General features: G+C 45.1%; 1 protein-coding gene across 2 annotated transcripts in view; it reads left to right on the top strand.

Annotated features, from left to right (window-relative positions):
• Window positions 1–10,572, top strand: part of Pibf1 (progesterone immunomodulatory binding factor 1) — a 245,520-nt gene extending 234,948 nt beyond the window's left edge. For both annotated transcript variants that reach the window (XM_023709663.1, XM_004626308.2), the window contains 2 exons: window positions 1,578–1,751; window positions 10,334–10,572. In XM_023709663.1, the coding sequence (XP_023565431.1) occupies window positions 1,578–1,751; window positions 10,334–10,384 (225 nt within the window). In that variant the 3' untranslated portion in view covers window positions 10,385–10,572. The remainder of the gene's footprint in view (window positions 1–1,577; window positions 1,752–10,333) is intronic.
• Window positions 10,573–14,407: the final 3,835 nt, after the last annotated feature.

Below are 14,407 nucleotides of genomic sequence, written 5' to 3'. Positions count from 1 at the left end.
CTCTCTCTCTCTCTCTCTCTCTCTCTCTCTCTCTCTAATAAATAAATAAATAAATAAAATTTAAAAAAAATAAAACCACAGAAATTATGAATTTGATGTGCTAGGAGACATCATTTAGTAAGTAGACCAGGAACTAGAGTCTACTGTACACCAGACATACTTAACGTGAAATCAGTGGCTGTATTCTTCGCTGTCGGGGAGGATATAAATTCAGTAACCATCTTGAGAGCCACCAATGACAGCGTGGCAGAGTGGTAAAGCCTGGAGGGCTGTGTGCGGACATGCTGTGGCCCAGCCCGCTGAGCTGCTGAGGGGATCAGAGTCCTGCCGCCCTTCCTCCCAGCTCCTGGCCCGGCCCTGCAGCCTTGAAGGCTGTGTGGCCCAAACTCAGCAGCTCTGGTTTAAAATACCCACTCAGGATAGCTGGTTCTAAATAGAACTAATGACAGCCAGAAAAGAAAGGCCTGTAGGAACTTGCTCTGACACAGAGCTGCTGTCTATAAACAGATTCAAGGCAGGGAGCAGAGTACCCTTCTCTTGCCATAAGTTTTGTCTTGGCGTGAAGATGAAATAAAGTAATAGGAAAAAGTTACACGGCCTGCCGCTGTTCTACAGAGAAATAAAGTTTAGTTGGTCATCTCTCCATAACTTGCATTTGATGAGTCAGTTTAGTAATGAATCATAAGTATCAGACCAAAGTTTTTTACATGGGAAAAAATAATGGGCAAAATAGACTTCTACAGAAGGAATGACTGTAGTTTTTTGTATTCTTTACACAGCTCGATGTGATTAACTTTCACTCAAAAAACACTAAGGGAAACAAAAAAAAAAGACACTAACGGGGCTGAGTATGGCTCTTAGCCCTTGCCTAGCCTGCATACGGCCCTGGGTTCCACCCTAGGTACTGCAGAGGAAAAGAGAAATAACCAGGCAACTGAAGTTAAAGCCACTTACCATTTGGAAAAGGATAAGGGGATAATGTAGCTGTAGAAACCCAAAGCTGGATTAAATGTCAGAAAGGCCTTGCTAGGCATGACAGTGCACACCTATGATCCCAGCATTTGGGAGGCTGAGACAGGAGGATTGCTGTGAGTTCAAAGCCAGCCTGAACTACATAACAAGCCCTTGTCTCAAAATATATATATATATATATAATAATGTTTGAGCTGCTAATTAGTAGCTAAGAAAAATTCGGATTTTTTTCTCTTAGTCTTTGTAAGACTTCATAAAGAAACACAACAGTTTGTAAGTGCCCGAGAAATTTACTCGACAGCACTATGTAGAAAAGTAGGGTGGGCAGCCCAGCCCTGTATGCACACCTGTTGGCAGACTGAGCTCAGGGTGCAGCTGGAAGCCATGGGGCTTGAAGCCCACAGGTGACTCCAGAGTGCAGGCGAGCGTGGGCCACTGAGTAGACTGCAGTTGCCATCCCAGGGATGTTGTTTTCCCCACTGTCCTCATTTCTGTAGTGTAACTGCTTCAGTGTTGCTCCTGCTTGAAGAAAAATATTTGAACATCCGTCATTATCAGTCTGTGCCAGTCACACTCGCTGTTTCCTTGTTTTCATGCATCAACAGGAATTGGCAGCCATGAAGCAGATTCTCATTAATATGCATGGTAAACACTCTGAGGACAGCTTACTTCTTACTAAAATGCAGGCAAAGAATGTGACAGAGACCAAGACATCCAAGACTCTGACCGTGCCGAGAGAACAGGAGGACAATGTATTTATACCCAAGCCAACACTCTTCGTAAGTACAAGCCTTCAGAGAATCGTAGTAGCTCTGAATGTCACGAATTCAGTGGGGATTTTTTTTTTCTCTCATTTATATTGCTTTTTAAACTGCTTTTAATTTATGTCAGAGCCTTGAAAATTCTGTGTTGATGCTTTTCAGAATGTGTGTTATCTGTTTTGCAGATGATAGTTGATAATATCCTGAATTTACATTAAAATTATCCCAAACCTAGCACTTTCAATTCCTCAGTTCTGGAATCTGATCATGGGGGAATCGGAAGTGCAAATCTTGTACAATATTCTCATTTACATAAGGATAAAAGATGATGGAGCCCCAGCCTACTGTGCCAGGTTTGTAATCCCATCTCTTAGGAGGCTGAGGCAGGATCATGAGTTTGAGGCCTATTTGCCACTGTCACTCCTAGAACCACAGCGGGTGAGCACCGGCTGTGATGCACAGGAGCAGCAGCAGTGAGGGCTATGACCTCCTCTTAGGAGACGGAGGGCGACAACCCCAGAAGGCATGGTGGGGCTCTGGTGTCTCTGCCAGCGGAGGCTCAAGTGAGCAGCGAGTGCAAGTGCCTCTGCAAAGCTGTGTTCCTGTCATCACCCCTCCCTACTCTGAACAAAGCAGATGCTCAGTACAAGCACATACTGGGCTACACTGTGAGTTCAAGGCCAGCCTGCACTACGTGGTGATACCTTGTCTCTAAAAAGTTTGAAGCCAGACACATGCCTATAATTCTTGCACTCAGAGGCTGAAGCAGGAGAATTGCCCCTGGGCTACAAAGTGAAACCCTGTCTCAAGAAGAGAAATACCTGCTTCATTCCCATTAATACCCACTTTCCTCTCCAGATAGCTTTCAGCTGGCCAGCCAAGTGATGGGGGACCTTTCAGAGACTCGTGCCCAGACTGCAACCCAAACCCACTTATTTATCACAAAGTGCCAACTCTGCAATTAAACCCGATGCTGAGGTTTTAATAGAAAAACAACTCATACTTGAAAATCTTTTCTCTTAAAAGAAAAGCAATATACATGTCATAAATTTGCCACCACCGGCCAGCCTCACCTCTTTCTTAGTCCTCTTTAGAATGTCTTTCCTTTTTTCTTACTAAAACCATGTTCTCCTGCCCTCCTTCCCACCCTCCCTCAGTCCCTCTCTTCTCTCCTCCTCTCTCCCCCTCTCTTTCCCTCTCTCTCTCCAGAGTCTCACCATGTAGTGTAGACTGACCTCAAAGTCACATCAGTCCTCCTGCCTCAACCTCCCAACTGATGGGATTTTAAGCATGCACCACCACACCTGGCACCGTGTACTGTCTTGCACTAGTTTTGTGCTGCCTTGCTATTCCAAAATACCAAGCCCAGTCAGTCTTCCTAGACTGATAGAAATTGGGCCCTACCTCAGAGGACTCAGAAGTATTTCTTTCATCCCAGCCTCTAACAGTTGTGAAAAACAAAGTAATTACATCTGCCCAACATAATCTTTCTTTTCCCTGAAGAAGTGTTACTGGTTAAACACTAATAGATTCTTAATCTAGCTCTTTTTCTGGATTCTAGAAATAATCTACCAGACTTACTTTGTCTGCTCTTACCAGTCATCGCTCTACTTTTTAAAAGTGCTCTCAGTATGTTGTACACCCCGAGCTATGTAGTAATGTTGCAATTAGCTCCAAGGTGACACAGCAGGATGTGTCTTATCAGGACTTGTCTCCAGGTCATCTTGCACCCCAGTTGCCTGGTGTCATGTGTCTCTGCAACAACTTTTTTTTTCTTTTTTTGTTTTGTAGTACAGGGTCTCACTACACAGATCGGACTCGTAGTGATCCTCCTGTTTTCAGCCTCTCAAGCACTGGGATTACGGTGCTTATGCCACCATGCCCAGTCTCAGTTGCCTATCACAGCATGCTCCAGGGGCAGGACTGGCACAGCACACCTGGGATTGAACCCTGGTCCCTGTGTCTGCCTAAGCAAGCGCTTTAATCCACTGAACTATCTGGCTGGCCCAGCAACAGCTTTCTTAGCAGGTCCCTAAGCATGCAGCTCAGTTCACTATGCACCCTATTAATACTGTATGACAGTTGAAGATCTTTATTAATTTATACTGGTTCTTTACAAAATATAAATGTAATTATCTTCAACCAGAACATACAAGTTAAGATAGTGTCCCATTTATGACGTTTTTATCCAGGCATGTGCCCATATCTGCAGTCGCAGCGCTGAATCAGGGGCCGGGGAGATAGCTCAGTAAAATAAATGCTTGCCTGGCAAGCGCAGGGTCCTGACTTTAATCTCCAGTACCACCAAAAAAGAAAAAAAAAAAAAAGGAGATCTCTAGTTTGAGACCAGTTTGGGCAGTTTAACAAGATTGTGTCTGGACCTTAAAAGGGGGCTTGAGATGTGGCTCGGTACACAGCAGAGGCCCCGAGTTCAGCCTCATTGCTGAAAGAAATGGCTGCCTCTAATTGTTGTGTCTAATGTACTGTTAAGATACATACCTCCAGTGAAGAACCATGTGTCGCAGCACACAGCTGTGATCTCTGCACTCGGGAGGCTGAGGCAGAAGGATGGCTATGTGTTTGAGGCCAGCCTGAACTGCAGAGTGAGACCCTGTCTCAAAAAAAGATAAAAAATAATAATTTCATAGGCAGAATGCCATAGGCCTATGGCCCCAGCATTTGGCAGGCTGAGGCAGGAGGATCCCCACAAGTTTGATGCCAGCAGGGATTCATTTTTTAAATGTTCATTGAGACTTGCCTATATACCAGGTGCTATTCTAGGAGGGAAAGATGAAAATTCCTGCCTCTAGGCCACTGTGCTCTCTTGAATGGTGCCCACCTTCATGCTCTAGGGTATACTTGTTTTCCTGGTTTTACTTGCCCTGAACTCCAGAGCAGGTAAAACTTTACTACTGTTAAAACAAAATAAAAATCCTGCCTCCAGGCCAGGCGTGGTATATGTCTGTAATCCCAAAACTCTGGGAGGCTGAGGCAGGAGGATCACAAGTTCCGGCCCAACCTAGGCAATTTAGTGGACCTAGCAATATAAATTCTGTCTCAAGATAAAAATTTTACAAGGGCTGAGGATGAAGTTCAGTGTGAAGCCCTGGCTTCAGTCCTCTGTATTGAAAAACAGCAAAAAAGTAGTGTCTGTGGAAGCCTACATGTTACCTCTATCTCATCCTGTCATTCTCCGTGCAGCCCTCAGAGTCTAAACCCATGCCAAGAGATGAGGCCTGAGGGCCTGTGTCCCAGCACATGGTCCCTGCACAGCACTGCCACTGCAGGCCACCCAGGCAGGCAGGCCGGTCACCACATATACCTAGGACCCTGGGTGCGGCCAGCACCCTTCCTCTCACATGCTGGCTGTGTGAAGATAAGCATTGTCCTGGAGCACTGCCCGAGCTTAGCAATATGGACGTCTCTCCAATAAAGCCCAGAAAATAACCATTTCCGGCTGATCCTATCGAGCACGTTGACTCCTATCGGGCTCATCAGCAGCCCTTGATGTGTCTTCTACTCTGTGAATCCAGTAGGATTGATGCAGCGTCAAGCATTCCAAGCATCTGCATTCCAAGCAGGCAACAAGAGGGGGGACAGTCTCTTATCGTGTATGCCATTGGCTAGTTTTTTTGTTGCTATTAGTTTTGTTTTTATTTTTTCGTTTGTGGTTCATGCTGGCCTGGAGCTCACAGTGTACCCCAGGCCAGTCTCAGACTCCTGAGCTCCTCCTGCCTCGGCCTTCTGAGTGGTGGAAGCACAGGCTTGCAAACCCACACAAAGGAAGCACTGGCTTGAGCTCAGCAGCAAAGAGGCTGGTAGATGCCAGCTCTGGCTGGACACGCCCACTGCTCTCCTGTTTGTTTTGTTTTGTTTTGCTTTTTATCTTTTTGAGACAGGGTCTCACTTTGCAATTCCGGCTGGCTTTGAGCTCACTTTGTAGCTTGGGCTGGTCTCAAACTCCCAACAATCCTCCTGTCTCAGCCTTCCCAGTGCTTTACAAATGTGCGATTACAGGTGTGTGCCACCACACCCTACCTAATGAAGTGTTTTAAACTTCAGTCCTGCTACTGAAAAGGGGCAAAGAGGAATGGGGCATTGCTCGGGGCAGAGGCCCTCACTTTTTTTTTTTTTTTAATATCTTAATTTTACTTATTTCTTTGGTACGGGGTCTCTTTTTGGTGGCTGGTATGGTGTGCCAAGGGTGGTTCTGGGACCGGCACAGCACATGGTACTAAGGACCAAACATGGGTCCTTGCATTTGCCAGTCAGGCACTTAGGCCACCAAGCCATCTTCCCAGCCCTGAGACTTTGATCCCTGGCCATGCCACCAAAAAGTTAGGCCTGGGGATGTAGCTGCAGATGCCCCAGCACTCCCTGCGCACCCTGTGAACACTGTATGAGGAGGCCCACTGAGCCCGCTGCTGCAGGCTGCTGAAGACAGGCTGGCGGCCAGGCCACGCGAGGAGGCCACGTCACTGTGTGGGTGGATGGTCCCAAGACTGTCACAATGGAAACAGCTGTGCCAAGGCAGGGTGCTCAGAGGAAAGGGACCAACCAGATCCTAGGTACAGGGGTGCTGTGGCAGCTCAGACGTGGCCTTGGGCTTAAAACCTTGGCTTAATGATTGTGACCTCCCACAAACAGGTTCCTAGTGGATTGGAGCAGGTATTTAAGGAAGACATTACACCAGCTCTTTACAGTCACTCTCAAAGATACAAACAAATGGAATACATCCCAGCTCACTAGTGCCATTAGACCAGAAATAGTACAGGAAGAGAAAATTACGGACCACAGACATCATAAACATAAATGCAAATGTGTGCGGATTTTTGAGGGCAGTGAGACTATGCTGTGGGGTGCCGCAGTGTATGCATGTCTTCATTTTGTTGTTTTGTTCATTTTTATTTTTTTGAGATAGAGTCTCATTGCATAGTTCAGGCTGGCCTTCAACTCACTACATAGCCCAGACTGGCCTCAAATTTGTGGTCATCCTCTTGCCTCAGCCTCCTGAGTGCTTGGTTACATGCCTGACAGTATGATGTGTGTGCGTGTCTTTAGACTTTGTCCAAACCCACAGACCTGTGCCCCAGGGCTGAGCCATGGTGTAGACAGGGGGTTCAGGGCAGTAATGGCGCTGCAGTGCCTGACAGCTATGCCAGTGCAGGGAATAGTGTTGGTAATACCAGCAGCTAGCACATGTCAGGCAGGGAAAGTTCTTACTTCCCAGTTGTACTCTACACCAAAAACAGCCTAAATAGTTTTTAAAAATAGAAAACTAGGTGTGGTGATCCCGGTGCTCAGGAGGCTGATCGCAGGGATCCCTGCAAGTTCCCGGCCAGCCTGGGCTGCATAGTGAGTTCAAGGTCAGCCTGCTCTGGATAGCAAGACCCTGTCTCAAAAAAACACAATCACAGAGATACATGCTGTCAGTATACCTGTGTATACATACTCGAAAGTACACCCAGGCATGATGGTGCGTACTTGTAATCCCTGCATTTGGGAGGCTGAGGCAGGAAGATCACTTTGAGTTCAGTGCCAGCCTGGCTACATAGTGAATTCAAAGCCCTATCTCAACAGTGTAGCAAGACCCTATCTCAAAAAGAAAGAGAGGGAGAGGGAGAGAGGGAGATTCTTTACAGCTCTGAGCAGCTGTGAGTGGGAAAGCATACTGCTTGTGTGATGTAGCGCAGCAGACAATGCCGCAGGCAGCGCGCATCCAGGGAGTTCTGAGTGTCTCTCCATTCCAGGCCCCTCGGCCACCCTATGCCTAGCACAGTACAGCCCACTGTTTCTGTACTCCAAGAAGCAAAAACCAAGAAGCGCTCCGGGAAATCTCCAGCCACTCAGAAGCTTCAGCATACCATGGTCTAGGTATCGCAATTCTTCTGTCACTACTAAGTGAACAGCTATCTGTCTGCAATTAAAAGGAAATCATGTCCTTGGATTTCAGGGGTGGGTGTTTGTTTTGGGTCTTTCTTAGACCAGATGTTGCTGTAGCTCAGGCTAGCCTTGAACTCACTATGAGCCCAGGCTGGCCTAGGATTCATAGCAGTCCTCCTGCCTGTCCTGAGCAGAACCCAGCTCATTGGGGTTTCTTGTTTGTTTGCTTTTATTTTAAAGAGAAGGGAAAGGGCTGGGGGGGATAGCTCAGTAGAATAAGTGCTTGCCTGGCAAGTGCAAGAGCCTGAGTTCAATCCCCATTTCTGACAAAAAAAAAAAAAAAAAAAAAGAGAGAGAGAGAAGAGAAAAACAATAGATAAGACATTAGAAATGATTTTTTAAAAAATAAGGTAGGTATTCAACATTGGTTGTCCTATTGCACATTGCTATCTTCAGTATAGTTGCTCAAATTAGCTATTAGCATATAAAATTGCCCAAAGTAAAATTTTTAAGCATTAACTGCTGCTTTCAAAAAACTGACAGAAATTAGTAGTATAATCATCTTAGCTATCCTGGATATATACATTATTTTTTCCTCTTCCTTTTTTTCCTATTTTTCTTTTTTCCCTCATCCCAGTTGTTTATTCTTTATGTTCAGTTTCTTTCCTTTACTATATCTATTGTACCTTTCAGATTTTATTTACTCTTTCAGGTTGTTACACTAGGGAGACAATGTAATATTAAACATGAGCCTGATTTATTTCACTTATGAGTATAGACTAGTTGCATCCATTTACCTATAAAGGCCTCAAGTTTATCTTTCTTTATAGCTGTGTAGTACTGCATTATATAAAAATAGCATATTAAAAAAAATACTAGGTCATTTTTATCCATTCTCAGTTGGTGGGCATTTTGGGTTGCTTCCAAGATTTAGCTATGACAAATTATGCTGCTGCTAACATGGATGCTGTTAACATATATTACTGTGGTACGATGTTTTCAATTCTTCTAGAAAAATATCCCCAAGAGGAGTAACTGGGCTAAATGAGACTTCTAATCCTAGTTTATTGAAGACTCTCCACACTGATTTCCACAGATTTGCACTAGTCTGAACCCCCACCACCGGTAGAGAAGGTTCCTTTTCCCCCACAGCCTTTCCAGAATTTGTTATTAGTTGACTTCTTGATGATAGCCATGCTTTCTGGGATGAGATGGAATCTCAGTGTTGTTTTAACTTGCATTTCTCAAATGACCAATGAGTAGAACATTTTTTCATATATTTGCCATTTGTATTTCTTCTTCTACGAAGTAAGTATTCATCTCAGATGCCCATTTTTTTATTGGGTCTTTAAATTTTAGGGACCTGGGATCGGGGAGATGGCTCAATGGAATAAGCGCTTCCCCGGCAAGCACTAAGGGCCTGAGTTCAATCCCCAGTTCCGCCAAAAGCAAAGAGAGAGAGAGAGAGAGAGAGAGAGAGAGAGAGAGAGAGAGAGAGAGAGAGGTTTTGCCAGGGAGATGGCTCAGTGGAATAAACGCTTCCCTGGCAAGTGCAAGGGCCTGAGTTCAATCCCCAGTTCCGCAAAAAAAATAAATAAATATAAATTTTGGGGGCCTGTTTTTTTTTTTTTTTTTTTTTTAGTTCTTTATATATTCTAGGTAGAGGTCCTTTGTGTGAGTGACTGTTAGTTAAGATTATTTTCCCAGTTTATGGGTTTTCTTTTCACTCTTTTGGTGATTTCTTTTGATGGACAAAAACTTTTCAATAAGATGAGGTTCCAGCTGTTAATTCTTTGAAGCATATCTCATGCAGTTTTTTTCTTTTCTTTCTTTTTTTTTTTTTGCGGAACCGGGGATTGAACTCAGGCCCTTGCGCTTGCCAGGGAAGCGCTTATTCCACTGAGCCATCTCCCCGGCCCTATCTCATGCAGTTTTTGTTCATGAACTCTCTGCCTGACCCTATGTCTTCAAGAAATCTAGATCTTTAAATTTAGATCTTTAATCCATTTTGACTTTAGTGCATGTCCTTGTTTTTTTATGAATTATTTAAAAACAGAATCAGTACCGTACCTAAGTCACCTGTGGAGACTGTTACTCATCAGACTGGGAAGCAGGAACCCATGAGAGATTTTCTCCTCACCAGCAAGGCGGGCGCTCATTTTTGGTAAAGAACGAGGTCTTCGCCCTCTAGCACCTGGCTGAGTTCAGTGAAGCAGTTCTCTGGGTTGCCTCTTTTTTTTTTTTTTTTTTTTTTTTTTTTTTTTTTTTTTTTTTTTTTCCACTGATGACAATTTATTATGTTTGCAGCATACAGACCAAATAGTAATTAGACCAGGATTATTTCTACATAGAAAGTAGGCAAAAATAGATGCCATTCTGTGGGGAACATGTGCATTTAATCATGCATCAGTTGTTTGATCTTCTGCTTATGTTGTTCAATTTCTTACTCCATACGTTCAATTGCCTTTTTATGATGATGGATTTCATCTTCATGATGTTTCTTCAAGGCTGCCAGTTGTTCTTTAGTCTTCTGTTAGAAGAACCACTCCTCTTCAGCCTCCCCTCTCTTGGAGAAGGCCCCACCAGCGTCTCGGATTGAGCCAGAAGAACTCTCATGATCCTGCCATTGTTCCTAACGCAGTAGTCCCTCGTCACTTGGCGTGGCAGCTTGTCTCCTCTCTTCTCCTTCTAAGCACTGTCCTGGTTTTCTTTTTCAGACCAAGAAGGAAGCACCTGAATGGTCCAAAAAGCAGAAGACAGCGTGCTGAGCTGCGCAGGAGCAGCTCTAGCTCCCTTTCACTTGCCAGTGAGCACACCTGGAAGTGCTTGCCATACCATTTTTTTACACTGGGGGGACACTGTATCATTATTAAATCCAGAAGTTATTTTTCTGATTTAAAAAAAAAAAAATCATCTTAATAGCACACTTTGCAGGCATGTGGTGCTGATCAGAGATCCCAGCACTTGGGAGGCTGAGGCAGGAGGATTGCCAAGAGTTCAAGGCCAGACTGGGCTACATAGTGAGTTCAAGCCCAGCTTGAACTACAAAAGTGTAGCCTGTCTCAAAAACAACAAGAAAAGGTACTTGGCATTTTCTTAAATAAGTAATTTAAAATTCACTTTATCTAAAATTAACAAATTTCAGCATAATCAAAATGTATAAAGTACAAATAATGATATACTTTATATTGTATTATCTATTTTGTTACAAAATAAATAACTTGTATGACTTAGATTTGAGTGCTTCTGTAAATATCTCTGCATTTTATGAATGTGGTTTATAAATAATTGGATGAATAAATTTTCTGGACTACCTAATTTTTGAGATTAAATAACATAATACAAGCAGGGGAGTTAGCACAGTAGTCTAAGCACCTGCCTGGCAAGCACAAGGACCTGGGTTCAGTCTTTGGCACCACATTCCATGCCGCCATGCTGGCCACCAAAACCGGGAGTGGTGGCACATGCCTATAATACCAGCACTGGGGAGGCTGAGACAGGAGGATCACAAGTACAAAGTGTGTAATGAGAACCTACACTGGATGGATGGATGGATGGATGGATGGATGGATGGATGGATGGATATTTTAAACAATAATACAAATATCAAGACACCTTACTGAGTGAGATCTTTTAATTTTTCGATGTAGGGTCTCACTAAGCAGTTCAGGCTGGCCTTGAACTCACAGCAGTCCTGCCTCAGCCTCTGTCAGGCTCTAGGAACACAGATGTGCACCTCATCCAGTGACCCTGCTTCAGAAGGGAATCTGGGGACATAGGTCACAAATAGGGCCTTGCCTTGCAAATACTGTGTTTAAGCCCCAAGACTGAGGCAGGGGCAGGAACTTGGTGTAGCTGTGGAAGGCTGGGACAGGACAGTCAGAGGTGAAGACCCAGCCTCAGTACCTTACGATGTAGCAGGATGCTGTCTCAAAATTAGAAAGGGCTGGGGATGTAGCTCCGTGTAAAGACCCTGGATACCATCCTCAGTACCACAAAAATAAAAATAAAGGAAAAAAAGAATAATAACCAAGATGTCTAGTTTTGCTGCTCTCTTTGGTTTGGCTGTGGTGGTGCTAGGGACTGCGCCCGGGGCTCCACGGACTAGGTGAGTGACCTCTACCTAGCATGTACCTCCCCCTTTGCAGTTTGCAGGTTAGACAAGGCCTCCCTCCCCTGGGTAGAACTGGCTGCACAGGCTCAGGCAGAGGGTGAGATTGGAGTGCTCAGGGGCGCACTGGGGTTGGCTGCCCTGGGCTGGAGCCAGCTGGGGGGCCCGTGCTTGCCATGAGAGGCCGACTGCACACACACGTAGCACAGCACTGCCCTTGGCTTTAGCACGAGCTCCCTGTTGATGTGTACCCTGCTCTGTTGGACTGAGTGCATGAGTTTCACCAGAACTGTGGCCAATGATTTTCATTTAAAGTCCTATGAGGTTTTCTCCAGCATTTTGGGTGGGTAACTCTTGCTGGCGACATTTACCATCATCCCTGGCCTCCCTCCAGATGCTGTAATGCACATCATAAACCCTGTTTGAGCCAGGGTCTCTCTCTGTGTTTGAGCTAGCCTTGAACTCAAGACAATCTTCCTGCCTCCACCTTCTAGATGCTGACATTACAGACCTGACACTGCACCCAGCTTCACCCTCAGAATTTGTGGGGATTCGATTCTGGGGACAGGGTCTCTCTAGGTAGTTCATGCTGGCCTTGAAATCATTACCCAAGACTGACCATGAGCTCAGTGACCCTCCTGCCTCAGCCTCCCAAGTATTGGGATTACAGGTGTGGGCAGCCACCAAAGACATCGCTGACTGACATCTGCAGTGCTTTTGCCTTTCGGCTACTGTGACCCTCCTCACTTGTAAAAGAGTAATAGCTACCATCATAAAACTCATGTAACCACCCAGTTGCTGTTTCATGCTTTCTATTCCTTAATTTATTTAATCTTCATAATACTCTGCCAAGTCAGCATTCAGTTTTAAAGTGAAATAAACTGAGGCTCAGAGTAACTTAAGGGCCCAGGATCAGACACACAATAAATAGCAGTGGGCTTGGGTGCAATCTGACCCCAGCAGTGCTGTTTCTAGCAGTCCATCGATTTTCTAGCAGTCTGTCACTTCTACCAGGGACATGGAAACCTCTGGCAGATTTGTCTTGGAATGGGGGGGCAGGGGGGGAATATTCTGTTCTTTTTTTCTTTCATTTTAGGGGGACAGAGTCTATGGCTGTGTAGTCCAGGTTGACCTTGAACTCGCTATGAAGCCCATTCTGGCGTGAAACAGTGATCCTCCTGTCTCAGTCTCTAGTATGCTGAGATTTTACAGGAGTGCGTCACCATGCCCCGCTGGTATAACTTTATTAGTGCACTAAAGATAACATCTTTTTATGATTTATCATATTTATTAAAATGTTTTCCAAAAAAAATTTAAAAATTTGCATTTTCTTCAGAGAAAGACCTAGCGTCTGCTTCACATAGTGAGAGTCCTTGCCACTTAAACTTGCTTCATCCAGGCAGACACACTACCATCTCTAACACTGCCAGCGTTGCCTCGCAGTTCTTTGCATAATTTCCCAAGTGAAGGGAAACTCAAATTGGAGACCAAAGACAGTATCTCTCAGGAGCATGCCTGCTTTTGCAAGTATGGATCATGACTTGTTACTGAACTGATACAGCTTTGTTTTAGGGTGGGTGTTGAGCCCAGTGCCTTACTCGAGGGGCTCAGCGTCAGTGCTCCCAGGCTGCACCCTGAACTACACCCGGCAGATCATTGCTCTTTTAAGAGAAGAGTGAGCCTGCTGGGTATACAGAGGTCTGCACACCGCCTCCCCCTTCCCCACCCCAACCCTCTGCAGTCGCCCTTCCGTCCTCCCCCCCTTGCTCTGGGCACTGTGCACTGGGTCTGCTCCCTGCTTGCCTTACAGCCCACACGCTCAGCCCATTGCCTCTGCCCTGCACTATTCCTTCAACTGAAGGACTGGCTGGGAGGGGTGGCACATGCTTCATCCCAGCACCCAAGAGGCCAAGGCAACAGGGTCACTATGGACTTGAGGCCAGCGTGGGCTACACAGTGAGTTCAAGGCCAGTCTGAACTACATAGGGAAAACCTGTCTCAAAAAAAAACTGAAAAAAAAAATTATTTTTTCCCTTTGGGTTTTTTTGTGGGATGTGTTGTGTTGTCTTCAGGGGCTAGGGGTTTAGCTCAGTGCTAGAAAGCCTGTCTAGCAAGGAAGAGGCCCTCTTTTGTGTTTCTCAGCAGGTCAAACCTAGCAGGGATGCTCTTGATTTTTGAGTGTTGACTGTTAATTTTGTTATTAATTCCAAGAGGTTTTGTTTTATTTGTTTTGTTTTTATCTTTTTGAGACAGGGTCTAGCTATACAATTCAGGCTGGCCTTGAGCTCATTTTGTAGCCCAGACCTGGTCTTGAAATGACCCTCCTATCTCAGCCTCTCAAGTGCTGGGATTACAGTCTAGGAGTCTTGATGGAGTTTTTGGGGTCTTCATCACCAAGTAATGACAATTTAACTCCCTCCCTTTCCTAGCCATAGCCATATACATTCTCTCTCTCTCTCTCTCTCTCTCTCTCTCTCTCTCTCTCTCTCTCTCTTTCTATCTGTTTCTGTCTCTTTCTCTCTCTCTCTCGTAATTGCTCTGGCTATTACGAGAACAAAAATTTTTAAAAAATTGTTCAAAGGGGGCCTGCCCCTTAGCTCAGTTGTTTAAGTGGCTGCTTCATCAAAGCAGTCTGCCTCTGGTTGCTGTGGTTCGATCCCCACAACTCCAGCCAGCCAAA

The sequence above is a fragment of the Octodon degus genome, unplaced genomic scaffold (assembly GCF_000260255.1).
Source record: "Octodon degus isolate 3935 unplaced genomic scaffold, OctDeg1.0 scaffold00013, whole genome shotgun sequence".
NCBI lineage: Eukaryota > Metazoa > Chordata > Mammalia > Rodentia > Octodontidae > Octodon > Octodon degus.
Note: the sequence above shows the minus strand (reverse complement) of the source record. Positions and strands in the feature narration are given on the sequence as shown.